Here is a 27,837-nt window from a genome sequence, read left to right on the forward strand (position 1 = left end):
TGTTGGGGGAGGAAACCACAGGGTCATCTCATGAAGCAAGTGTGTGCTGGCACCAAAAATCTGAGCAGAAGGCCACCGAGAATACATACTTGCGTCTGCACCTGACACACACATTTCACAGGGAAAGCACAACAGAAAGGACTTTTAACCTGGGCAGGTGTGGCGCGGCACGGAGGTCAGTGTGGGAGCGGCCCCGCTTACCTTGTATTCTGTAAGAGAGAGAGAGCGGAGACCACGAGATGGTTTAGAAAGTGCGAGACGTCGTCCAAGGTGAGTGCAATCCCCACCCTGGGGTACTCCCGTCTGCCCCCTGCAGCCAGCTGGGCCATGCACGGTCCCTGAGCAGCCTGCACTGGAACCCTAATCTCAGAGCTGTAGGCGGAAGAGCTCTGAGGGCCTCCCCCAGGAAACCAGAACAGGAGGCATGGTCAGGCTGGAGGCCAGGCTGGTAGCCGGAGGGCGGCATTGTGCTTTTCAGCTGTGACGCTGTCTCTCTGGTGGTCTGGGCCACCCTGAGAAAGATGCCAGCCTCAGTTTACTTCCTGGGCAGTGGGCATTTCAAGGGAAACTTTTATGGGGTGTTGTGGAGACTGACATCTCGCTACAGTCTGAGTCTCTCCCATCTCTCACTGTCTTACCTTATTAATTCTATGTTTTCTCCTTTTCCAACTACTCAGCTCTGCTCCCTAATGTCTTACTTCCAGACTGAAAGCGTCTTATCACAAAAATGAAACAGTATGGATCGTAGGGCCTCCATGCACACAGAACCCACAGAAAGCAGTTATCTACAGAACCTGGTCCTCAAGTCAGTCTCAGAAGGGAGACCCCGTGTCGGGAAGTCGGTCCCTGAGTTTCCCCACATGCCCCGTGTGGTTCTGGATCTGCCAGCTCCGAGGCCCCGGGGACCGAAGGCCACTTAGAGGGAGCAGGCTGTGGCGCACTGATGCTCTCCGTCCCCATGCAACCCAACCCAGCAGAGCAAGGTTCCCCTGCCACTCTCGGGGACAGAAGCTGACCAGGAGGTAAGCAGTGCCTTCTGCCAGGCACCTGCCACAGGACCAGGTGGCTGCTCTGGTAACACAAACCTCCTAGCAGCCCTGCTGAACCCAGAGACTCACTCTGCATGCCAGGAGCCACACGGCGAGCAAGACGCAGGCAGGTTTGGCCCAGCGCCGTCCCGCTCAGACCCTGGAAGCCTGTGCCTGTGACTGCTTCCCCAAGTGACACAGCGTGCCATACAATGCAGGACAGGGCCACGGTGGCCACGGATGGGAGAGAGCGAGCATCGTGGGTAAAGCTAGCTGGGAGTGGAACTGACTCTCGGCCGGGAGAGGCAGGGAAAGCAGCAGGCCCTCCCCTGAGGTGTTCCTGCCCGGCAGATTTCTGCAGGCTGTGGACGGGGCGGTTTCAGAAGGAGACTTGTGGAATGTGTTAGCGACCCCTGCCCCAGCCAGAGACCCACAGGGTCCCCGCTCCGTGTACCTCGCATGCCCCAGCTGGCATCCGGGTCTGCTCCACAGGGGGCCAGATTGGCATTCTGGAAGAGAAAGAGAGATTGGGCGGCAAGAGATAGGCGGCACGAGGGCATGTGGGTGGGTGGGGAAAAGGAGATGTTGCCTCTTGGAGGCGGCGGTCCTCACACTGCCTGGGGAGTAGGGTGTCCTGAGCGCAGAGGTGGGGCATAGGTGACGGAAGGACAGCGACGGGGCTCGGGAAGAGGAGAATCTAGGATGCTGCGCCTGTGGGACTTGCCAGCTTTCTTGCTCATAGGATGCCCACCGCCAGGGCGGCTCCACAGACCCTTTCTGTGTGGATGGCTCCAACCCCGTTTGAAAGCTGCTCCCAGGTGCCTGGGTTCCCTGCTCTGCAGCTGGCGCGGATCACAGCGGGGGGTCAGCACCACTTCTTTGTGCACGCGGCGCTAGGCATGGCGCTCTGCGGTTCCCCACTGGTGATCTGTCCCCTCCACACGGTGGGCTCCTGAGCACAGCACCTAGAAAGTGCTGTCCCAGGTGCTCGGGGAGCCCCAGGGTCCACCCGGGGTCCTCTGTTCCCTGCAAGATGGCCAAGGGGGAAGACTGGCTGCTGTCTTCCGGCACTGTGCACGATCGTGGAACTCCTAGCGTATTCTTAGAGCTACACGGACGCACGCGGCTGTGTGTGTGAGTCAAAGTCCATCCACCCCAAATGCTCCAAAACGAGGGGGCTCCTACCTTCCTGGAAACCGTGGTACTCACGGCAGCTCTGTGTGTGACTGTTTCAAAGGTTAAAGGAGCCCCTGTCTGTAAGGCCTCTGGGATGTCACCCGGCATGTTGTAAGCGCCCATACAAGGTGGCGGTGCCTCTGACAATGACTAAGGGTGACACTCTGAGGGGTGATGGGCCCAAGAGCTCCTGCCCCTGTCTCAGGTGCTCGTGGCATTCATCAGCAAACTCTGCCACTTTAGTGCACTGCAACCTTAGCGTCTGGAACTCTTTCCCTTCTGTCCACCTGGAAGCATCATCGACACGTCCTGCAAACCTCTATGGAGGGTTCCTCGCCCTCTAAAGCATGCACTGAGACCCCGCAGGGGTCTGTCAGTCCTGCCCCTGCCCACCTCCTGCACCTCACTGGTGCCTGGCGTTTGCACTATGAACCCTGAGCCACGCTCTGTCGTGGTTGTGCCTTGGCTGCCCGCGGTGGACGGAGCCTGTTGAAGAAAATGTCTTTTTCACACTCCGTTCCCCAGCACCTGCAATGGGGTCTCAAACGGGGTCAGGGCTCTTGGCCAGCGCTGCTGAAACTGGGTACAGGGATCACATTTCAGCGGGGAGAGTTCTGCAGCCAAAGGAGAGATGGTACACTCAGCCCAGCGGGTCTGTTACAGGGGAAAGTGTTTTCAACGCGAGCTTTGCAGCAGGCGATCAGTGAGGAGCCAGTTATAACCTAGAAAGCATGAGAGCAGGAAGACCTCAGAGCACCGAGTCCGAAGCCCTTCATCAGAAACAGGAAAACAGAGGCTCCGAGGGAAGCCGGACCTTCTTCCTGATGCAGAGCTGGAGTCAGAGGGCTAGGGTCAGGCTCATGAGTTGGGTAAGCACCCAGGCAGAGGACTGGAACCAGTCTCTATTTACATTTTTGCTATTTCGTTTATCATGAATTTTTTGCATTAATTTGGATTTCTAAAAATATTGCATTAAAATCTGACTTATCTTGACTGCATTTTTTTCTTTAGTGCTTTGCTCCTTCACCCTAGTTCTGGGCCTGGACCCTGAGCCAGGGTCCTCTCGCCTCCACCACTTCACAAAATAACTCTTCCCTTTAGGAGTATTCACAAATAATCTCTTTTTTTCTTCGAGACAGAGCCTCGCTCTGTCACCCAGTCTGGTGTGCAATGGCGCGATCTTGGCTCAATGCAACCTCCACCTCCCGGGTTCAAGTGATTCTCCTGCCTCAGCCTCCTGAGTAGCTGGAATTACAGGCACCCGCCACCACGGCCAGATAATTTTTGTATTTTTAGTAGAGATGGGGTTTCACATGTTGGCCAAGCTGGTCTTGAACTCCTGACCTCAGGTGATCCGCCCGCCTTGGCCTCCCAAAGTGCGGGAATTACAGGCATAAGCCACTGCGCCTGGCCATGCAACCATTTTTTAATTTTTAATTTTAAGAGACAGAGTCTGGCTCTGTCACCCAGACTGGAGTGCAGTGGCACGATCTCAGCTCACTGCAACCTCCACTTCCGGGGCAATCCTCCCACCTCGGCCTTCTGAGCAGGTGGGACTACAGGCGCACACCATCACACTTAGCTAATTTTTGTATTTTTTTTTTTTTTTTTTGTAGAGATGGAGCCTCCCTTTGTTGCCCTGGCTGGTATTAAGCTCCTGGTTTCAAGCTATCTGCCCACCTCAGCCTCCCAAAGCACTGGGATTACAGGTGTGAGCCATCCTACCTGGCCATGCCTGGCTAATTAAAAAAAAACAAACTGTAGAGATGGGGTCTTGTTCTGCTGCCCGGGCTGGTCTCAAACTCTTGGCCTCAAGCAATTCTCCCGCCTCAGCCTCCCAAAGCACTGGGATTACAGATGTAAGCCACCGTCTCCACTCAAGAACAATGTTTTGATACATTTTCTTAGACTCAGACTAGCACCCCAGGTGCACCTGTTCTGGTCGGGGAACCTCTAGGATAAAGCAAGGCAACCAGCTATGTATGGCCTTGCCTTTGCCGCCTGGCACGTCTGATGTGAAAGAGAAATGCTGCCCCCTAGTGCCCGCTGCTCTGCATAATGGCCTTCCAAAACTCACAGGGCACCACCTTCACCTTGGATGGTTGGAAACTCACTCCCCAGCGGCAAAACCAGCTTCCTTTGGTCTTCCAGGCTCTGAGATAAGGTGGAGACTCTAGGGCGGAGATGAGGCATCTACCAGGTGGAGGAGGGGAAGTACTTTAGGTCTAGAGCAGGGAAAGTGGGGTCTACTTCTGGTCTTGTAAGTGCAAAGTGGGGATGGGGTGTTCAAGGCCTTTCAGGTGCAAGGGGTCTTGAGTTACTGCCTTTATGTGTGGACCAGCAGGAGAGCTAAGTGGCCAGAGGGCACCACAAAGGCAGCATCGCCAGGCATATTCCTGGCCGACTCCCCTACGCCGCTCAGTGGCAGCACCGGGGATTTTAAAAGCAATACAATATTTACCTGTCCCATTTGTTTACTACTTATTTTTATTTTATTTTTGAGCCAGAGTCTCGCTCTGTCACCCAGGCTGGAGTGCAGGGGCGTGATCTCGGCTCACTGCAACCTCCGTCTCCTGCGTTCCAGTGATTCTCCGCCTCAGCCTCTCGAGTAGCTGGGATTACAGGCGTGCGCCACCATGCCTAGCTAATTTTTGTATTTTTAGTAGGGACGAGGTTTCACCATGTTGGCCAGGCTGGTCTTGAACTCCTGACCTCAGGTGATCTGCCTGCCTTGGCCTCCCAAAGTGCTGGGATTCCAGGCGTGAGCCACCGCGCCCAGGCTGTTTAGCACTTCTTATGTGCCTGTGGTTCTACACATACATTCTCTAACCTTTGCGGCAACTCCAGGAGGTGAGCTCTGTCATTTTACGGATGAGCCGAGAGAGACGAAGCAACTTGCCTGAGATCATATGGCAAATACATGGGACTGTAAATATTTGAGCCCATGTGTTTTATTTTCCAAAAATTATACTGAAATTGCTAATATGAATTGAGATTATGGCCGTTTGAGACTGGTCACCCTTCTTTTCTTGCTAAAGCTCACATTGGAATGTGTTACTTAGCACCTAGTGGAAGCAAGACAGAGTAGGAATTGCTTTTTAAACAATTACTCATGTGGGAACCATGCTATGGAGCTTATAAAAAATTTCACAACTATAATGTTATTTGTCCTCAAAAAAACCCTCAAGAAGTAAGGATAATTTTTTAAAGACTAGAAAATAGAGACTCAGAAAATTTAAGTAACTTGCCCAAAAACAGAGCTGTGATTTGAACTCAAGGCTGTCTGATGCTAACGCATGTGTTCTTTGGAGCACTACAGTTCGGAAATACCAAACTTTTTAAATTTGTTTTTTAAAACACCATGCCTGTCTTGTAGTCACATGCATAAACATTTTAATAAATATTTTCTGAACATCTGAAAATCCGATTCAAGAGATATAAATATTTTTCATATACCTATTCGATTGTTTGCTATTTGTACTATTTTTCTATGTACATAATTAATTTTTTGTTCACTAGGTACATTTGTCTTTTTTTTTTTTTTTGAGACAGAGTTTTGCTCTGTTGCCCCAGGCTAGAGTGCAGTGAACAACCTCAGCTCACTGCAACCTCTGCTTCCCGGGTTCAAGCATTCTTTATTCTTGTGCCCAAGTAGCTGGGATATTAGGCATGTGCTACCATGCCTGGCTAATTTTTGTATTTTTAGTAGAGATGGGTTTTCACCATGTTGGCCAGGCTGGTCTGAAACTCCTGGCCTCAAGTCATCCACCCACTTCGGCCTCCCAGAGTGCTGGGATTATAGGCATGAACCACTTTGCCCGGCCCCATTTGTTTTATTTATTTATTTATTTATTAATTTTGAGATGGAGTCTCTCTCAGTCACCCAGGCTGGAGTGCAGTAGCGTGATCTTGGCTCACTGCAAGCTCTGCCTCCCGGGTTCACGCCATTCTCCTGCCTCAGTCTCAAGAGTAGCTGGGACTACAGGCACGTGCCACCAAGCTCAGCTAATTTTTTTTTGTATTTTTAGTAGAGATGGGGTTTCACTGTGTTAGCCAGGATGGTCTCAATCTCCTGACCTCATGATCTGCCCATCTTGGCCTCCCATAGTGTTAGGATTACAGGCATGAGCCGCCACGCCCGGCCTCATTTGTTTTATTTCAAAAGAGTCATATTCCAATCACCCACCATACTTGTATTTAATCAAGGTATCTGGCATTGCCATGTTGCTTGGTGCATTTAAGTTGATGAATGCTATAACTGCTTTATTAAATTACGCCTTCATAATAAATTAGTGTTCCCCTTTTATACTATTAATTTTATTAACTCCTTTTAGTCTTAACTTTCACTTTATTTGATATTACTATTGCCACTCTTGCTTGCCTTTTGTGATTTTAGTATCTTTCTTATCCTTTTGCTTATCCTTAAAAAGTAGTTTTTAAGTGTGCATCTTATGATAACACATCTGATTTTAAAAATCTAATCTGTCAGTCTCTGTCTTTTAATAGCACAGCTCAGTCTCTTCACATTCAGCATCATGCTTTTTCAGAATGGGCCTTCTTCCAGGAAGCTACCACAAGGACCTGCTGCCGCCAGTGGTCACGTTCTGATTAACAGACAGGTGGTACCTGTCAGAGTCATTACTGCCTCATCCACAGGGAGAGCAGTAGCAGGCCTCTGTTCTCTGTTCATTTCATGGGTAGGTTATGAGCATCTACCACGCATCAGGCACTGTGGCAGGCTTGGCTATTAGGACATTTTAATGACCTTTAGGACATATTGTGCTTTGGGTCACTGGGCCCTTGTAACAAATCCTTCTGGAAGAACACCCAGGAAAGCCTTTGCTTCCCATGATGAACTAATTTCCCCTCTTCCATCAGAAAGTGAGGACTATGTCACTGCCATGATTGCCTCTATGCTTTGGCTACTAGGAAGCTCAGAGGTAAGCTTTGACAGCTTTTCTCATGTTATATATATATATATATTTTTTTTGTTTGTTTGTTTGTTTGAGACAAAGTTTTGGTCTGTCACCCAGGCTGGAGTGCAGTGGTGTAATACTCATTGCAACCTCTGCCTCCCAGGTTCAAACAATTCTCCTGCCTCAGTCTCCCAAGTGGCTGGGACTATAGGTGCCCACCACCACACCTGGCTAATTTTTAAATTTTTGTAGAGATGGGGAGGCAGGCTGGTCTTGAACTCCTGACCTCAAGTGATCTGCCTGCCTCGGCCTCCCAAAGTACTGGGATTACAGGTGTGAGCAACTGTGCCCTGCCTCTCAGGTAATATTTTTTTGTTTGTTTTTTGATGTAATTTTCTCCTGTAGTTTCCTTCTCTCCTCCTTTGTAATTTGGTGTTCACGGGATTTTGGTCTCACTGCATCTATGCTTGAGGTCACCCAGAATCGTTTCCGGAAGTAAAGGCAAATCAAGAAACGACCTAGCAAATGACTTAGGAGCACTGTAGGCTATCAGCAACAGGGCACGGACTCACACTCCCAGGGCATCTCCAGGGGAAGGGCATGAGTCCAGGTGCTGAGCAGGGCCACCCTGCAAAAGGCTGGTCATGTGAAAGATCAAGTATCTGGCCTTCTCACTGAGAAACAGGCATAACAGTACATAAAAGTCTTAGAAAGAGTGAAAAAATAGGAAAGAACATTAGCAGGGAAAAGAGAATCCCAAAGCAAAGTCGTTAATAATGTTCACCAATCTCCCCCAGAAGCAATGTGAAAAGCTAAGAATCTCCACGTGATGATGAATTCCGTGCATATCAGTTCTCCTAGCACATGCAGAGAGCACACCAGCTAACGCTCTCCTTCCCACCCCTTAGTCTGCAGGAGAAACACATTCACAGAAGTTTAGTTCTTAATTCTGTAAAGCTTGAGGTTCTGTTCTCAATAGTTCTAGGAGAGGGAGTGAAGACGGTCCCTGCCAGAATGTCTGGATCGGCTGTTCTCAAACATGGCATCTGGAGACCACGACCTTCTCTGCAGATGCTGAGAGGCGTCAATTTGCACCATTTTAGCACGTGAGCCTAGAGAAGAACCTTCCCAGAGGATGCACAGCCCCGGCGTCAGTGACGCAAGACTACAAACACAGAGCGTGCTGTTCTCTCACTTTCCTTCTATATATTGAGGAAAGTATCCAGGACCTCACTCGGGTGGTGGAACACCTTGGCTTGGTCCGGACTGTGAACACTGCGCTCACCAGCCCCAGGGTCAGAGAACAGCTGTTCCAGGTGAGAAGGGAACATTCTAGACAGTTTTCCCACTGTCCCCAGGACCCCTAACATTGAGCTCAGGGATTTGCACATCTTGGTGTCGTAGGAGTCCTGTGGACATTGGTCCAGCTCTCTTATCTCCCCTGCTTTCCATGTGGAAGAAGAGTGGAGAATTCCTTTGGAGAAAATTCAAAGAAGCATGCCACATGCATGGTCCCCAGTTAGGCCCATTCCAGAATGGGAAGAGCAGTTCGTTGGGTGGGGGTGGGGTTGGCTAGAATCAAATCATGCAGAGGTGCCTGGGCCTGGGGGAGATCCAGGGAGGCTGGACCTTGGACAAAAACACAGCAGCAGGTCTGACAGAGCCTGAAGGAGATGGAAAGAACAAATGCCGGCCCAAGAGGACACCCACGGCTTCTGGAGACGGTGTCCTGTGGCCTTGCCCCTGGGGAGAGTACCTGCCTGAGGACGCCATCCAGGGGTTACACACAGCCAAGGCTGCTCCAGTGCAACAAAGACGGGGTTCGTTTTTTAGTGGCCTCTGTTGAGAGGTGAATTGCCTCCGTTTATGAACAAATTTCCAGACGACGACGAGGCTGCCTTGTGCAGTGGGGAGGCCCCTGGGCTGTGTGTGTGTGTCTGTGTGTTGGGAGGCCGGGGACCAGCAAGCCTGCTCCACCCTAGGGGTCCTCACTGGGGACCCCTGTGAGGCTGTGGGCAGAGGAACAAACACGAGCAGCTCTTCCTAAGGCATTAACTGTCCTGGGGAACAGGACCTGGCCCCTCTGCAAGACAATCAGTCCCCAGATTTTCTGGGCTCATATTCAGATGCCCCAAGAGTCAGCAAACTCAGGGTAGGAGATGGCACCGGCCTTCAGCTGGGGGCAGCCAAAGAGCCTGACTTCGAGTTAATCCAATCTCTGTGCAGCCTCAAGCAATAGCCTTGGACGCTAAGGATTATTTGGTGTAATCACGGTAACAGTAATAGCAGTGAAGGCCAGGCCATCCCAGATAAGGAGGTGGGCACTTGGCTCACACAGGCTCACCAAATGCAACAGCCCTTGAAGGTTGTCAGGCTCAGTGCCACAGGAGGAGGAAGAGGGTTAGGAGGGGCTTCTTGGAGCTGGGCCTGATCACTGTGGGTGGCCCTTGCCTCCCCTGCTCCCACACACTGAGGTCTCTCTGGGGCCGGGGGCAGGGAGGCGGGGTGGGGAGGGTGTTGCCCAGGTCTGGTCCGGTCCTGGTAGGGAAAAAGCAGTGGTGGCAGAGGCAGGTGGGCCGCAGGGTCCCCGGGGCCTCTCCTCCTGCTGCGTGGTCAAGAAGCTGTGGGGAGCGTGCTCAGCCTCACAGCCATTGTTAGTACCCCGTGGCCAGGGAGGGGTCAGTACCTACCCGCTGGTCCAAGCCATTCTTTCCATGTCCTGGGAGAGGGTCAGATTTGGAATAGGGGAATCCTGAAACAGACACAGCACAGCTTTGTCACGCGCGCAGACTAGGTGCAGCAGCGAGGGGGTGCAGCCCTGGGGGCTTCCCACCGGGGTGGACAAGGCTGGGCAAGTAACACAGGGGAGGCCCCCTGAGGACCATGCCCTGCCTCATTGGTGACCTTCTGTTCCCGGGGCACTGACTGAGGAGGAAGCCACGGAGGCGTAATGTCCTGAGCCTGCCCATGACACCGGAAACGCCACAGAACCTCAGCCCAGCTGGCCCCTGTGTTCAGGAACAGGCTCTGGCCTGGGCACCCCCTGGCACCTGGGCCAAGCCCCTCACTTTACAGACAGGGGAGCTGGGCAGAGTCAGGAAGGGACACAGTCTCTGGAACCCTGGAGGAACAGCAGAGCTGTGCCATCCTGTGCCAGAGGTGGCAAATGGAGGCCCACCACCAAGCGTGTGGGGCCTGGAGGCAATTTTATTTTAATAAACTTCTTGGCTGGGCATATTGGCTCACACCTGTAATCCTAGAGCTTTGGAGGCCAAGGAGGGAAAATCATTTGAGGCCAGGAGTTTAAGACCATCCTGGGCAACATAGCAAGACCACCCCTACACAAAGCAATGAGATGGCTGGGGTGGTGCACGCCTGTGGTCCTAGCTATTTGGGAGGCTGAGGTGGGAGGATCCCTTGAGCCCAGGAGCTCGAGGCTGCAGTGAGCCATGCTCACACCACTGCACTCCAGCCTGGGAGACAGAGTGACATCCTGTCTCTAAAAACAAACAAATAAATAAATAAAATCCTGAGTTGCTTGCAATTGGGGGGCTTCATATTAAAATCCAAATTTCTAGCTTCTCGTGAAATAATAGAGAGCTAGTCTGAGATAACAAACTCTGGATTCCCTGTGGGGCAAGGCTCGCTGGGGCTCCCAGGAGGGGGCAGCTTTTCCCAGCCCCCCACCAAGCTCCGTCCATCACTCATGTCCCTGGCTGGCCCTGGGTGGGCCTGGGAGCTTGCTGGAAGTTTGAGACCTCCAAAGTAACCTCTTCAATGCCATGTGATGGGAGAGCAGGGAGGAAGTGAATGCCTGCCTGGCTCAGAGGGGGCGTGGTTGCATTCTGGAAAAGAAGGGGCAGAGCCTGGACCCTGGAGAGGCAGGGCCCTCCACACCCAGGGAAGCATCCTTAAAAGACCTGTCCTGGGTCCCTAAACTGTCTGTCTTTCCACTAGCCTGTGGGGTCTTAAAGAGCATGGCCCACACCTGCCTCATCTGGGGGTGTCACCCCAGTACTGGGCCCCAGTGGTGCAGGCCAGCCATGTACAGGGCCAGATGCCCACATTCACTCCTGGGAGCTGCCAGGCTGCCCATGAGGCCTCCGAGGGGAAGGTGGCTCACATCCTTCAGTGCTCACAAGGCTGCATGTCTTTAGCAAGGACCGTGCCTCCAGGGGCAAGGCAGGTTCTGTGCACAGAACTGCCCACCCGCCCACTCCAGGGACCTCATTTCTGAGCAAAGGATGCTTCTCCCGGGGGTTTCATTTGGGGGTTCCTCACGGACTCAATGAGGACAGAGAAGAAATTCCATGAAGGTCATATGGGGACACAGAGAAGCCTGTGGGAGGAGCCTCAGCTGGGGACTTGTTTGCAACAGGGTAGCCAGTGGAAGGGTTCCACATGTGGGTGAGGAAGGCCTTTTAAACATCAAGATCAAGGTCCTCAAACTTATCTTAGCAGAGGAACTCCCTCGACATGTGAGCTTTTATGTGAACTCTGATATGCAAAACAGGCAAATGAGGAGCCAGGAAGACAGACGTGGGGAGAGGGGTGGGGGCCAGACCTTTGGGGCTATTCCTCCCCCTCCCAGCCCCTGCGAGGCAACCCCAGGTAAAAGGCCTAGCCAGCTCTTCTCATGTACAGAAGGGGAGTCAGGGCCCAGAGACGTGCAGGAACCTGCCTGAGGTCACCCAGCCAGGTAGCGGCAGCCCTGGGACGCCGGACGAGGCTGCCTGCCTTGCAGTCCTGGGGTTCCTCCAGGAGACACCTGCCTCTTCCTTTATGCCCAGAGCCCGGCACGCTCTGGGATCCCGAGGGCCCCTCCAGCTCAGCGGGAGGTCCTTATCAGCAAAGGTGCCACAGAGGTGGTTCTCAAATTGGCATCCCCAGCTAACAGCCCCAACCTTGCCAGGGAACTTGTCAAAAATGCAAATTATTGGGCCCCACCCCAGACCTCCTGTGTCAGAATTCTGGGGCTGGGGTCCAGGGATCTGTGTTTTCACAAGGCTTCCAGACCATTCTGATGCACACTGGCCTACCGCCTCGAGAACACAGAACACCCTTGGTGGTGTCCTGCACCCCTCTTAAGCCCGAGGGCCTCCACCTGCCTGCCCCTGGAGTCACCTGGACAGCGCGTGAGGTTCCCAGTGCCCAGGCTGCCACCAACGGGTCTTGACTTTTAACCGCTTCACACGCAGGTGGAAACCTTTCTTCGATGAAGCCTGTGTTATTCTCCCCACTTTGACTACAATTGTCTCAGGGAGGTCTTCTGTTTCCTTTGAGCACCCGTATCAGATGGTTCTAGAAGTTTTGCTTCAACCATCCAATATGATGTAAGAATATGATTCTTTCCAAGAAGAGGGCTGTCTATCACGCTTTGTCCCCGGTTTTACCTATTCCAATGTTCTTCTTTCTTTTCTGAAGTTCCAAGCCTTCTATTATCATTTCCTTTCTGTTTGGAGAAGATTCCTTAGGGGTGGGTCTGCAGGATATTTCACTGAACACAGGATTCATGCGGACACTTCTGCTGTTTCAGCACGTGAAAGATGTCAGGGCACTTCTGCTGGCCTCTGTGGTTTCTGATGAGAAATCTCAAATTGGTGTTTCCCCTCTGTTTTTTCTCTCTGGTTGCTTTCAACATTTTTTTCCTTATCCTTAATTTTCAGAAATTTAATTATGATATGTCTTGGTGCAGATTTTTGGGGTTTATCCTCTTTCTTTGGGACTCACTTGATTTCTGGAACTTGTAGGTTCATGTCTCTTTCTTTTGCCAAAATTGTTAGGTTTTCAGCCATTATTTTTTATGTATTTATTTTTTTTGAGACGGAGTCTTGCTCTGTCGCCCAGGCTGGAGTGCAGTGGTGCGATCTCAGCTCACTGCAGCCTCCATCTCCCAGGTTCAGGCGATTCTCCTGCCTCAACCTCCCAAGTAGCTGGGACTACAGGTGCACACCACCATGTCCAGCTAATTTTTGTGTTTTTAGTAGAGACAGGGTTTCACCATGTTGACCAGGATGGTCTTGATCTCCTGACCTCATGATCCGCCCACCTTGGCCTCCCAAAGTGCTGGGATTACAGGCATGAGCCACCACGCCCAGCCTTCTGCTGTCTTTTTTCATTCAAATCATTGATCTTTGGGGTTCTTGGTGTGATGGGTAATTTTTCTACAGTATCCTGGGCATTCTGGATATTATGTTAGGAGACTGATCTTGTTAAGTGTTAAATCCTCTATTTGAGCAGGCTGTCACCCTGTTTAGGTTTCGTGTGTACGGCCTGGTCTTTTGGAGGCTCTGGTTCCAACGACAGTTTGCTGTTCAGAATGCTTGCTGAAGTGCTATTCTGGTCTGCTAGATTCAGCTGGAGCTGCCGGTCCGCCCACTTGGTCCCTGCTGGTGCTGCCCGTGGGGATAAAATGCCCTTCTTGGGGTGTCCTGTGTCACTGGGTGGGGGTGGGAGATGCCTGCCATGGGTAGAGACCGTGTCCCTGGGTTCACTCTCAGGACTGCCGGGTGCCTGCTGGCCACCTGCCCATCTACTAGTGTGGCTGCGGGAGGAAAACACCTGCCTTGTCACCTTCTGCCACTGCAATGGGAGGCTGGGAGGCTGCAGGCCTGGGTCACCTCCTGCCCCTGGGTGGCAGTGGGAGTGGGCACGCAGGGCTGCTGTTCCCTGAGGTCCTGAGGCTGCCTCGCTAGGCCACTTTGCTGTTCCCACCTTTAGAGTTCTCCTGCGACCAACCATCTGTCGTACCATTTCCAGGTCTGTTTAGTTGTAGGTAGCAGAGAAGAACAGGGAGAGACGAGATGACGCTATCTCACCCCCTGGGCTGCTGTCCGGGCTCCTGAAGTTGGCCTCTCTTGGGGAGGACGAGCAATCCGCACATTTTAAAGGTCCAGGGATCCTGTGCACAGCCAGCGCTGAGAATCACTGGTTTATTTATTTAATATTTTGAGACGGAGTTTTGTTCTTGTTCCCCAGGCTGGAGTGCAATGGCACGGTCTTGGCTCACTGCAACCTCCTGGGTTCAAGCGATTCTCCTGCCTCAGCCTCCTGAGTAGCTGGGATTAGAGGCATGTGCCATCAGGCCCGGTTAATTTTGTATTTTTAGTAGAGACGGGGTTTCTCCATGTCTGTCAGGCTGATCTCGAACTCCAGACCTCAGGTGATCTGCCTGCCTTAGCCTCCCAAAATGCTGGGATTACAGGCGTGAGCCACTGCACCCAGCCAAGAATCACTGGTTTAAAAAGTCCCTTTACGTATTCAGAGATTTCACTTGACTCTCACCAGCCTACATACTAAACATGAACCCATTTTACAGATGAGAAAGTTGACACCTAATGATATCAAGTGACCTGTTCAAGATCAGTTACTGACTAGAGAGGCTGAGATGAGGAGGGCTCCCAGCTTCAGGAACCAGTAACCCCATCTGCTCCCAGGCCAGTGTGCCCTGGTGTGGGTTTGCAGGCATGTGGGTCTAATGCGTGTCAGATGGAAGCAGACAGCTTTCAAGAGGCGGGGTGTGTGTATTACAGAGAGAGACCCACAGGGAGAAGGCAGGTAGGGGGCCAGGCGCATGGCGGCAACTGGGTAGTCCTGATGCCAGTTACATGAGGCCCTGCAGGCACTGGATGCCCACCCACTCCATGCCCAAGCTCAGCCTAACCAGGATCCCCGCCGCCTCCCCTCTGTGAAGCCTGCCATGGCCACCTTGCCCTCAGCATCCACCAGGCCTGCTCCTAGGGCCCTGAGCCTCTTCTCCACGGGCCTGTCCTCTTCCAGGCTGGCTCATCAGAAGTCAAAGTCACCGCTGGACATTCAAGGCCGGGCACCTTGTGGGCAGAGGACTGTGGCTCACACGGCGTCTGGGTCTGCTTTGCGGACACCTGACCTGTGAGCCACTCGCTTGGGCAGCTCCCACCCACTCCCGTGTGCACGGGCAGGAGGCTTGGAGGCTGTGGCACTGCACAGGTTCGGGTCCCCTCTCTGAGTCTTGGTGTCTCCATCTGAGGAAGGCGGGCACCCTTCATCCCTGAGCAGTGGTGAACAAGAGGCCCCTTGGCTGGTCTGAGCTATGGACTTCAGAAGCAAGTGAGATGGGCCCAAGATGACCACAGAAGGCTTGCCATGGCCTGGCTTGTAGACTGGAGGTGCTGAGCCTCAACATCCCTCGGGGTCAGCCCACAGGATCCCCGTGTGCTCACGTGCAAGCTCCTCAACCCCCACATGCTCCCTGGCAGGACTGGATCATACCTGTTCTTACAGATGAGGGAACTTCAAACTCAGAGAGGTTTCTCTTGTACCCAAGGTCACACAGCAAGGGATGGGCTGAGATTGAACCATGGGTGGACCAGCGCCCTCAGGCAGCGCTCTCTGAGGTCCCCTCATGTGCTCTTCTGGACGGTTCTGCGGCTTTGTATTCAGGGTGGCCACCTTCGTGTCCCCCACCCCACAGAACGAACGCTGGGTCCCAGGAAGGACGGCTGCTGCTCAGGGAGCTGTCCCCGGAGCCTTTGGGAAGACACGGCCAACCACAGGCAAGGATGGCGAGGCCGCTGCCTGCGAACGGGAGGCACGGGACTCTCACACTGCTCCCGGGCACTAAGAGCCCACGGGGAGAAAAGCACACAGGTGACAGATCCGTGCTCCAGGGCCCTGAGCCTGTTCTCTGCGGGTCTGTCCTCTTCCAGGCTGGCTCATCAGAGGTCAAAGTCACTGCTGGACATTCAAGGCTGGGCATCTTGTGGGCAGAGGACTGTGACTTACACAGCATCTGGGTCTGCTTTGTGGACACCTGACCCGTGAGCCCCTCGCTTGGGCAGCTCCCATCCGCTCCCAGGTGCCTGGGCAGGAGGTCTGGAGGCTGTGGCGCTGCACAGGTTCGGGTCCCCTCTCTGAGCCTTGGTGTCTCCCTCTGAGGAAGGCAGGCACCCCTCATCCCTGAGTGGTGGTGAAGGAGAGGCCCGTCCAGCTGGACTGGTGAGGGAGGCAGAGCTTCTGGTGTGGGGTGGGGCTCTCCAGAGCCCAGGCACCGTTGGAGGAGGACAGAGGAGGCCCTGGGGCTGTGGCTGTGAGATAACGTGAGCTCCCAAAGGGACACAGGGTGCCACCCGGGCCTGTGCTGCTACCCGCAGAACTGGGAGGCCACACCTGTCCAGTCGCTAGGCATGGGTAAGCCTACTGGGCACAGGGAGGCACGAGGATTCCAGCTGAAAGCTAGTCTCCAGCCAACCCGACGGCAGCGGCTGCTCCCTGGGGCTCTGGAACCCAGCATGCTCTGCCTGGGGCCACTGTCCTCAGGGTGGTGTATACCTCCAGCCACAGCATCTTTTCCTGGGCTGGGGTCCTCTCCCTGACTCTGGACCTCCCTCTGCTCTCTCTGGGGACTCAGAGAGCACTCTGCCTGCCCAGCAGGAGGCCAGGCCTTCCAGAAAGGCCATCACTGTGGCCCCAGCTGGCCACTCCTCCCTAATAACCTCTGTACCGAAGGGCCCTCCGGCCACCAGCTGGATGCCAAGGTGGCCACACCTGAGCCCCAGCTCTCCCTGGGCTGTCCCTCCACGTCCTTTCCCTAGGATTGGCCCTGCTGGCCACCCCCTTCCCTGCTTCCCTGGCCCACTCCCTCTCCTGGCTTTCTCCCTCCTGGGCGCTCCTCCCCACTTCCTCCGTGGAGTCTCCTGCCCCGCGATGGCACTTTCCCACCTGCCCGCTTGTCAGCACACACATGTGCGTGTGCTCTCTCTCTCTCTTTCTCTCCTTCTCTGTCTCCTCCCAGCATTTTGCTGAGATGGGGAGATGGGAGGATGCGGACAAGGAGTAGGCCGGGGGCCAGGCAGGAGATCACACCTTATTTGGGTCTCAGACCCTCTTTAGAAAGGAACACACTGAACACACTCAGGACACAGCCATGCGCTCACAGTCAGAGTGGCCGGGGCTACCAGCTCCCACGGTTCCAGTCCTATCTGGGAGGCAGGGACCCTCAGTCTCTGCCTCCAGCCTGGACCTCTCTGAGCTCCATCTGCCCGCTGGCAACCTCCCTGGACGTCTCAGGTTCTCCCAGCCAACGTGAAGACACACACCTGTTCCCATCCTATCTCTGAGTAAAGGTGGCCTCTGCCGGCCTGCGCCAGAGCCAACCCAGTGTCTTCTTTGATTCCGTCACTCCCACACCCAGTGGTTCCTGAGCCGCCCCCATGCGGGCCCTGCCAGTGAGATCCTTTCAGGGCCCCAGATGCTTTTGTGGGTGCCATAATTCCTTTTGCCCTGGCTGAGCAGCCTCCAGTCCACGGTGTGTGCAGCTGCCTTCTGATGTTTTAAACACAGAAAATGCAACATCTCCTCTCACACTCGTGTCGTGCCAACGTCTCCCTCCCTGGCACTGCACTCCAGACTTTTCCTAACAGGACCTTGGCCTGCTTCCACCAGCTTTTGGCGAGTCCCACCCCCGCCACCCTTACTGTCTCAGTTTCCCAAGGCCGCCCTGCTCCTGCCTCCAGACCTGCCTATAGGCTGTCTGTGCTGCTTAAACCCTGAGTCAGGCCAGGCCTGGTCCTCTCAAGGGCGCACAAATTGCTCTGTGACCCGATGCATGGCCCTCACTGTTCTTCTAACCCACGGCCCGGCCTCCACCCTGGGGGAGGTGGAATGCCCTCCCCCATATACCGGCCCTATTCAAGGCTACACCTGCTTCAAGCCGTGCCAGGCACCGTCTCTCTGCCCTGACTACTTATTGTATTTGAAAGTGCACCCTTCCCCCAGCCCTCTCCAGCCCTCTTAGAACAGGGCACTGATTAACTCACTTTCAGCTTGTTTCTGTCTGTCTCCCAGCCCCCAGTAGACTGGCAGCTCCACAGACAGGGAACTTCGTCTGTTTTGGCCTCTGCTCTGTCGCCAGCACCCAGGACAGCACCGGAACACACCAAGCACTCGTGAAATACAGAGAGATGCCCCCTGGCTCACCACGGGCTCATCACATCCCATAAACCCAGTAAGATGAAAAGACCGTAAGTCGAAAACGCACTGAATGCACCTAGCCTAGCGAGCATCATGGCTTAGCCCAGCCTGCCTTAAATGTGCTCAGAAACCTGCATTAGCCTTCAGCCGAGTCATCTAGCGCGCACACAGCCTGGCGCATCCTAGAGGGCTGGCAGTCTGGTGTCATCCGCTTAATGCTGCACTGAGAGTGAGAAACAGAGAGGGTGTGTGGGCACTGGAGGGTGTGTGGGCACTGGAAGGTGTGTGGGTACTGGAGGTACGTTTTCTACCCAATGTACATTGCTTTCACGCCAGCGGAAAGTCACACAGTCCCACGTCAGAAGTTGGGGACTGCCTGCATCTGTTCACCGGCAGCTCCCACCCACTGTCTATGGGCCGCTGTGCTCTTCTTCAAGTTTTTTTTTTTTTTGAGACAGAGTCTCGCTCTGTCGCCCAGGCTGGAGTGCAGTGGCCGGATCTCAGCTCACTGCCAGCTCCACCTCCCGGGTTTACGCCATTTTCCTGCCTCAGCCTCCTGAGTAGCTGGGACTACAGGCACCCGCCACCTCGCCCGGGTAGTTTTTTTGTATTTTTTAGTAGAGACGGGGTTTCACCGTGTTAGCCAGGATGGTCTCGATCTCCTGACCTCATGATCCGCCCGCCTTGGCCTCCCAAAGTGCTGGGATTACAGGCTTGAGCCACCGCGCCCGGCCCAGTTTTTTTTTTTTTTTTCAGATGGATTCTCACTGTGTTGCCCAGGCTGGAGTGCAATGGCACAATCTTGGCTTACTGCAACCTCTGCCTCCTGGGTTCAAGCTGTTCTCCTGCCTCAGCCTCCCAAGTAGCTGGGATTACAGGCATCCTCATGATCCACCCGCCTCGGCCTCCCAAAGTGCTGGGATTACAGGCGTGAGCCACCGTGCCTGACCCTCTTGTTCCAGTTCTGATGTCTGCGAATTCCACCCCTAGGGGGTCTCACATCTCTAAGCCTGAGCCAGGTGCCCTGCCCTTCCCACCAGATACCCTCACGAGATTGACAGTAGCACGTCAGGGAGCCTCTTCCTTCGACCACGGACTAAGGGACATGAGAAGAACTCTTCTGCCCCACCTTGTAGCTCCAGAGGAGTAAAAGGGGAAAGGAGGAAGGCCACCGCTGCCCCAGCTCCCACCCACTGCTTTCCCTTCTGCTCCCAGGAACAGAAAAGCTGCAGCAGGGGCGCTGTCTTCTAACCCTCCCTCCCAACAGGCTCCGAGACCTGGCAGTGGGGAGACAAGCAGAGACAAACACAACCCACCAGACACAGGACTCTGCCCGGTCCCACAGCGAGAGGACACACAGAAGGTGACAGAAAAATGCCAAGCCACAGGTAGGTTGGGGGTGAAGCGCCCCCAACTGGGACCTTGCCTGTGTTGCCGCGGAGGTTAACTCAGAGCTCTCCTCACCCCCTCTCCAACCTGGTCAGACCACCCTTGGCTCCCATCCTCCCACCTCTCACACGTGCCTCATGTGCTGGGATTTGAGGAAAGGGTCTTAGTCCCTTTGGAAGTGCTGGGTCCTTTCTAGGGGCCACTGAGTCCTCTGGGCAGTGCCTTGAGCTGCCCAGGGGGTTTGTATTATGCTCATACGCCTCTGACCTTCGACGGTGGGACGTGGGAGACCTCAAAAGAGAGGATGGGGACTCAAGGGGCTAGGAATGTGGGACCCCAAGCAGCAGCAGGCCTGACTGCTGGGGACGCAGAGTCCACACCACCTTGTGTTTCTCCCCCAGGGCAGCAAGCCTTGTCCTAGAAAACGTGTTACAACAGAAATTCAATAGCCTCCCTTCCTGTGTAGAAATCAGGTGCACTCAGAATATAAACTACTCTGCACATAGTCCAGATAATGCACTATGTGTAATATAAACAGGAACAGAAAAGTAGTCGATAGTAAAATATAGATTTCAATATGATGCCCTCTTTGGAGAGGTGGCAGTGCCTGCTGGGAACTAATGGGATGGGGATGGCTCCCCAGTTTGTCACCGCCATAGAGTCCTGTGGCTTCCCTGCTGGGGAACGGGGACTGGGCCATGCTCACCACTGCCTCTCCACTGCCTAGCACCATGTCCAGCACATAGTAGGTGCTCAGTAAGTATCTGGTGGAGGGATGGATGAAGGTCTGAATGATGAATTCAGTCTCGGGTGAATGTGCAGATGGTGTTGTGGGTGAGATGAGTTTGTGACCGGGCCCTTGCGAGGCCACAGAGGTGCCCGGCGGGCAGGCGGCGGCGGGATGCGCGTGCGCTCGCTCTGTCGGCGTCTCTGCCTCTGCCAGTTCCCTGCACGCTTCTCCAGGTCAGGGGCTGTTCTCGTCTTCTCTGTCCCCCTCGGCGCCCTGCTCAGCGTCTGGCACAGAGTGGGTGCTCAATAAATACCCGTTGAATGTAACGCATTTCAATTCAACAGACATTTATTGAGTGCCCACTGTGTTGGGTGTCACAATCCTACCTTCCTTGGGCGCGCTACAGATGGACGTCCCGGGGTGCAGGCGGCGTGCCTTGCTGTGTGCAAACGCTTTGTTCAGTAAAAGTTGTGTGCAAATGGAACTGGTGCTCATGGACTCAGGTCTGGGGGCTACTTGGTGATAATCAAAAGAACCCCGAGAGAAAAGGGTGGCTGGCTGTCAGTCTCCGTGTGCTCCCCTTCCCGCCTGGATTCCTCAGGAGGCTGCAGATGGCAAGGCTCACCTGATCCAGGCTCAGCCGGCAGCCTGGGTCCTCGCTGCCATTTCCATGCAAATCGGGAAACAAGGCAATGCCATCGAGACAGAAATAAAGGCACAATCAGAATGGTTAGACACAGCGGGTTTCCTGCTCAGAGGAAGTGACATTAGAACACCAGGAGAAAGCGAAGGAAGGACAGCATCATAGCCACATCCTCACAAGCGGGCACGGCCAGGGGAAGGACAAGCATGTCTGTGCTGGAGCAGAATCTCCCCTGGGAATTCACGAGTGCAGCGCGGGCCATCGGAGTCCTGCAGAGCCAGTACGCCAGGGTGGAGGCAGCTGCGCCTGCGTGCGTCTGCACACGCAGCCTGGGAGAAGAATAGGACGGCAAGAGGCAGGGCTGACACACAAGCCCTTGCCACTGAGTGACCAGCCCACCCACACACCTGACATGGCCTCCGGGCCTCGCAGGGCCGGCCACCCACCAGGCTCGTGTGCTCCTGGGGCAACTCCAGGGCACCTACATTCTGGCATTTTCAAACGAGGAAGCAGCGCACGAGGTGAAGGCCACCTGTGCAGGTCACACAGCGTATCAGGGGTACAGGGGTCACAGGGGGCAGCCTGTCTCTAGTCCGGCTTCTCCCACACAGCACCCCCGCTCCTCTCTTAGTCCTGAGTCCCACAAACGTCAGTGGGAATTCTGGGGACAGTAGTTGGCCTCTCCGAAGAGTCTGTGGGGCGCTCATCCAGTGGGAGAGGCCATCAGTATGGCCCCAGGTTTGCAGAGTTCTGCCGGCCACCTGGCAAGGGAGGGACGGAACTCAGCTGAACGATGCCACCTTGAGATCCCCAAACACTGATTTCCTGGTTCCCAGGGCAAATGCCTTGATGCTGGGACACTGAGCAAGGTGGGGAGGGTGCTGGGGAAGCTGGTGGGGAGCGTGCTGGGGTGCAAGAGGAGTTCTCCTCCTCCAAACACAACAGCATCTGACACGTGAGTGCAGAGGGCAGAGGGGCCACGAGCCAGGCCAATGTTCCCTGGCCCGCAGGCAGGTGCTGCACCAGCTGGGGGCACGGATTTCTGGGATCTGAGAAAGAGGGACCGGAGGACTGGCATGCAGCTCCCCACGGGGGCACAGGCAGGCGCACGAGGACCAGCCCCACAGCCCCCTTGACCCGCCTGCAGATGAGACGGGCAATTCCTCCGGAAGGAGCACGCTGCTCTCTGGGGTGAACCCCTCTCCCTCTGGGGGAGTTTTTTGTGGGGTGGTTTTCCCATGGCAACGTCAACCTTGTGCCTGACCTCTGGGATCCTGGCATTTACAAAGATGCACCCCAGGCGGGGGCAGAGGCCCGAGGGGTGCACGGACATCTGCTTACAGAGATCATACACAAGCAACACACCTTCCTTTGTTTAACGTGATTCTTTAACACATGATCATTTCCAAGCTTCCGTGTCTTCACTCTTTCCCGTCACATTGAAACACTTTTCTACTTTTGTTGTTAAGTAAGACGGTTTACAGTTTGCAGGCATGAGGATGAGGATGAGGATGAGAAACAGTTTCTGTTTACTGAGCAGCTACTATGGCCGGCTGAACGCCACACACATACCCAGGTCCAGTCTCCTAACACCTGGCCCCTGTCAGTGGTGAGCTCGGATTTGAACTTGGGACTGCCTCACTGCAAAGTCAGGTTTTTCTTCTGCTCTCACACACCCCTCCATCCTCTTCCAGCCCCTGCTTCCGAGCTAAACCCAAGCCTTGCCCATAAAAACTGCCCCCAGCCCAGCTGAGACCCGCAGGCCACTTCTGGGAGGTGCTGAGTGAGTCTGGCCATGCTTGCTACTGGTTTTCACCTATGATTTACAGTGGCTGGAAGCAAACAGCATTATCTGGAGTTTTCTCTACATTTGAAAATCACTCCTGATTCAGTCTTCATAACACCCCTAGGGTCAGGCAGACGCCATCACTGTCTCTCTATGAAGCCTGAGGCCGTGCCTTGTTCAGGATGAGTCACAGGGGACAGGGATGGTGCCGTCACCAACTCCAAGTCTGCACTCATCAACCGGACCATGCCCATGGCTGCTCTGGGGGGATCAGGCCCTGACTTCCACCCGGCAGCCCAGACACCTTTCTCCTGAACAGCTCAGGAGCAGATCTGGGTTTCAGCATTCTTGCAGGCCCTGGAGATCTGTGAGGGGACGTGCAGGCGTGGCCCTCGTTAGCACACTGGCTCGGGGACAGTTCTTGGGAAGCCGGCAAACCGCAAAAGCCCCACTTTCCCATCTGGTCAGCCCTTAGATTTGTGGGCTTGCTCTTCCGCTTTTTAACAGGCAAGGCTTAGATTTGGGGGGATTGCTCTGAGTTATGGGACCCCATGTGCTGCAAGGCCTTTTGTGCACATCACAGCTCCTTCTTCAACAGAACCACTCACGTGAGTGAAAGCTGTCCCCTGGCATCCTTTGGAGAAGGTCTCTGTCGGTCCCGCTGCTGTGGGACAAGGACTGGGTGTCCAGGTCTGGAGAGTTGGTCCTCGTGTCTGCGTCTCCCTTGAGCATCAGCCAGCTGCTCTTCTGCTGAAGGTAAAAAACAAAGTCATGCGAATTTCAAGGTCATCTGCAACGGTGGGCACATCTCACTGGACCGTTCTTGTCGCTTCCTTACTTCTAACATCCGAGCTGACCCCACTGTGAGAAAACTCAATATGTGAGAAACGCAACTTCTAATAAAAATCTCGCCATTTACTGAGACCTATCCAGATGCTGTCCAGGTACACGGAGCATCTGGGGGAAATGGAGCTGCCCCCTCTTACGGACACAGACATTGAGGCTCTGGGAGGCCAGGGACCCACGGGGCTCTGCACGGGGAGAATAAGGGATGCTGCCCAAGTCCAGCCTCGGGCTCTCCCCACACACAGCCCTGCTTTCCAGCCCTAGCACAGGTGAAGGGAGCCAGGGAGGCTGAACTCAGCCCAAGCGCCAAGCCCAGCCTGCAGCCTGCTTTTGTCACGAGCGTGCTGTTGGAACACAGAGATGCCTGTTCGTGCCTCGGCTCCGGCTGCGTTCACAGAGTTCAGTAGCTGCATCAGACATGGTGCAGCCCGCAAAGCCTAAAGTACTTACTCTCTGGCCCTTTATGAAAAACGTCTGCTGAACCTATCCTAGAAAAATAGATGCCCCAGGGATGCACTTGGATTTATTTGTCTTTCACAGCACACATCTCTTCAGTCACAGAACCATAACCAAGTCACACGGGCATACACCCAGGACATTGGTAGGAGACGTGTGCATCCTAAATGTAGGAAGGAAACCGATGGAAGGCCTCCTACCTTTGGCCTCGCAGGGCCCCTAAGGAAAAGAATGTAAGAGAAAGATTTGAAGTCTCCGTTGGAGAAGCCCTCACAAAACCGATTTCTTTCTGAGCAAGGCTGTTCTAAGCCTTCTAAGCCGGATCTGCTCCCTGGCATTACCTTCCTGTTATCCTGGTCGAAGCTTCCATCCTCCCCATCCGATCGCCTGGCAGCTGGAAGGCAAAAATCCATGTGTAAAGGCAACACACCACTGATTGCGGGTTTCTGCCTCACCATTTCCCACGTTACAGTTACGCTCAAAAATGAAAAATCAATCAAAGAGAAAGTCAGTAGTCCGAGTGCCTTTCAAGGGGCAAGGAACAAGGTGAGCTGGAGGAAGCTCCCAGGGATCATGTTCCCAGGAGCATCAGTGGCAGGGGTGTGAAGTGAGGCCCGATTTCAGCAGCAGGGGTGTGAAGTGAGGCCTGATTTCAGTTCTAGCCAGACACCCACACAGAGTAGAGTCACGTTTTCCGATGTAGCCATTTGGTCTTTTGATTTTGTTTTGTTTTGTTTTTTTGAGATGGAGTCTCGCTCTGTCACCCAGGCTGGAGTGCAGTGGTGTGAGCTTGGCTCACTGCAAGCTCCGCCTCCCGGGTTCAAGTGATTTTCTCGCCTTGGCGAGCCGGTAGCTGGGATTACAGGTGTGTACCACCACACCTGGCTAAGTTTTATATTTTTGGAAAAGACGGGGTTTTGCCATGTTGGCCAGGCTGGTCTTGAACTCTTGATCTCAAGTAATCCACATGCCTCAGCCTACCAAACTGCTGGGATTACAGGCATGAGCCACCGCACCTGGCCCACTTGGCCTTTTGAGAACACACATTTTAAAAACCTCCCACGTGACACAAGGTCTCAGTCGGGGAGGCCTACGTGTCTGACCTGGGCGAGGGGCTCTGGATACACCACTGACTACCCCACCCACCCCCGCAGGAAGGGGCTTTGCGCCATTTCACAGATTGGGAGACTGGCTCAGGGACATGGTATACCTCGCCCAAGGTCACTGGTGAGTGGGCGGTAGAGGCCGACATGAGCCCAGTCCTTCTGAGTCCAAAGTCCTTTCCTGTCTGCCCCACCTGGCTAACTGCTGCTGGCAAACTGCAAAACGGTGACGAGTTCTGCTACTGGAAGACGTCCACGAAGAGCAGTCAGGAAATGACAAAATTACAAAATGCAACCAGAAATGGACTCAGTGAAACAGAACAAGCAAAAGTCCATTTTGCAACAGTTCCTTTACCAAGAATACCATCTGGAGCTGAGCAACGAGGCATCTGGATTTTCCATTCGCCTTTTGTCGGGGGGTGGTCACCCAGCTGGGCTGACATCGCCAGCCAAGAATGAGCAAATACGTCACACAAGGCCATGCTGACATTTCTCGGCATCCAGTTAGTACGTAAAGACCCACACCTTGTGTGTGTCCCCTACAGAAACACTGACCCCATGCACTGAACAATTACACAAAAACCCACTCCGTCCCCAGCCCGCCACGAAGACCCAGGCCTCAGGAAGGACACGCCAAGGTGGGCTTCTTACCTGCAGCGGGCGGCAGGCTCGGGCCCGTCTGTCTGTTGGCGTACCCTGCCTCCTGCACCACCAAGGACAAGACTGATACCAGGCCAGAGAGCTTGGAAATTTGGGATTGGGCTACAGGACCTTGACAAGATAAGGCCAAAATTGAAGACTAAGCAGTTCCGTTCCGAATACACTGACATCTCGTAACTCTCAACGGCTACCTGTTTCTCCTGCTTCCAGGAGAGACAGGGATTTTCAGCACGAAAATACAAAGCCCTGCTCTCCCCACTCACAGAGGCAAATCAACGCCAAGCCTGCTCAAGAAGCACTTAATGGAGAGGCAGAGGGGGCAGGGAGCTCCGGGGGACGCATGCCCGCAGCTGGACTCTCCTGTTGCCCAGACAACAGCCGTCGCCCGGCAGCGGAGCCCTTGAGTGTGCGGCCATACATCAGCCATGACTCTTGGCAGCTGCCCAGCAAGTCCCAGGGAGAAGGCAGGCCAGGGGCTACTTGGAGTTCTAAGAGCACAGCCATTGTCCAAGCCAGAGAAGGGCCCTGGGGCTGAGTCGGCTGGCAAAAATAAATGCACCGTTTCCTGAAAAGCCAGAAGGCTGGAAAGTGGATCACCACTCTTGGAATAATCTGCACGTGCATGGACAATTAAGTCGCTCCAGCTGAAGGGCCCTTGGGGACCTGAAATCCCAGCCCTTGGAATTCAGGCCTGGGTCCCCAGAGGCCATCCTGGCTTCCGGGACTTTCTTCGGCCATGGAAGATGGGTTGAGCAGACACGTTCTGGCTGAAAAGCCATCTCAGGTCTCAGAAACAGCCCCCGCCATCTGAGAGAGGGATGCTCTGCCAAGATTTAGCAAGTTTCCTCTGTAAACACTGCCAGCTCCTCCAGATGTGCACAGTTTAACCAGACTTGTACCGAGGACTTTTTAAAAACCAGTTTGCTAACCCACAGAACAGATGACCTCTTGAGAACTAGGAGCTTGGGTAAGAAAAGACAGGAAACTGGCACTTCGGATTATTGGCTTGCTTCCATCACAGCTCTGAGCCTCAGTTTCCTCATCTGTAAAATGGGCAAAGGATGCCCACCCCTCCACGTTGTGAGGATCACACGAGATAACCTGCATGGATGCTGGAACATAATAGGAAACTAAGCTTACAGGTTTTAAAAATTAGGAATAAACAAGAGGCTAAACTTTGAGGCTAATTTGCAGCATGCTGCTTTGGGATGTCAGAAAAAGATCAACTCAGGACAAGAGAAAGAGAGTTTAATATGTCTTTTGTGTCACACAAGCAGCTGCTTCTGAGTTCTGGAATGCATTTGCCAATGAGGAGCTCTCGTGGGAACGGCTGACTTTCTACTCCCTGTGTTCCTTGGGAAATCTTCAGTTGGAGGCATCTGAATGAAAGAGGTCTCAAATTTTTTTCCAGATACAGAACTGGCCTCTGCCTTTCCTCCTTCCCAAACCCCATCTTATCATTCATTCATATCTGAACATCCATGCCAGCCTGTGTGCATCCCTTACTCCTTTATTCCTTTCCATACACTTATTCATGCACCCTTTTACCTACTTATCCATGCACCCACTCACTCCTTTAACTATCTGTCCATTCATCCATCCATCCATCCATCAATCCATTCATCCATCCATCCAGCCACCCATCCACCCATTTATTCATCTAACTACTCATTCATCCATCTACCCATCCACCCACCTATACATCCATCTGTCCATTCATCCAGCCAGCCAGCCAGCCAGCCACCCACCACCCATCCATCTACCCATACATCCACCCATCCTTCACTCATCCATCCATCTATCCATCCACCCACCCATCCACCCATCTATTCATCTATCTACCCATCCACCCACCTATACATCCATCTATACATCCATCTGTCCATTCATCTATTCACACACCCGCCCACCTATCAACCCATCCATTCATCCATTTACCATTGATCCATCCATCCTTCACTCATCCATCCATTCATCCATCCACCCACCCACCCATCTATTAATCCATCCATCCACCCACTCACCCATTTATCCATCCACTGCCCATCCATCCACCCATCCTTCCACCCATCTATCCATTCCAGCCACCCAACCATCCATCTACCCATCCATCCACCCACCACCCATCCATCCATCTATCCATCCACTTGTGCA

General features: G+C 53.9%; 1 protein-coding gene across 16 annotated transcripts in view; it reads right to left on the bottom strand.

The window, feature by feature from the left end:
* The window catches only part of ABLIM2 (actin binding LIM protein family member 2), a 195,310-nt gene that overhangs the window by 19,953 nt on the left and 147,520 nt on the right, over positions 1-27,837 (bottom strand). For 4 of the 16 annotated variants that reach the window (XM_073012545.1, XM_073012542.1, XM_073012536.1 and 1 more), the window contains 4 exons: positions 24,262-24,314; positions 23,227-23,365; positions 9,811-9,872; positions 6-1,537 (listed from right to left, as the gene is read on the bottom strand). In XM_073012545.1, the coding sequence (XP_072868646.1) occupies positions 1,298-1,537; positions 9,811-9,872; positions 23,227-23,365; positions 24,262-24,314 (494 nt within the window). In that variant the 3' untranslated portion in view covers positions 6-1,297. The other 12 variants (XM_073012544.1, XM_073012541.1, XM_073012537.1 and 9 more) reach the window with 9 other exon arrangements.

The sequence above is a fragment of the Chlorocebus sabaeus genome, chromosome 27 (genome assembly GCF_047675955.1).
Source record: "Chlorocebus sabaeus isolate Y175 chromosome 27, mChlSab1.0.hap1, whole genome shotgun sequence".
NCBI lineage: Eukaryota > Metazoa > Chordata > Mammalia > Primates > Cercopithecidae > Chlorocebus > Chlorocebus sabaeus.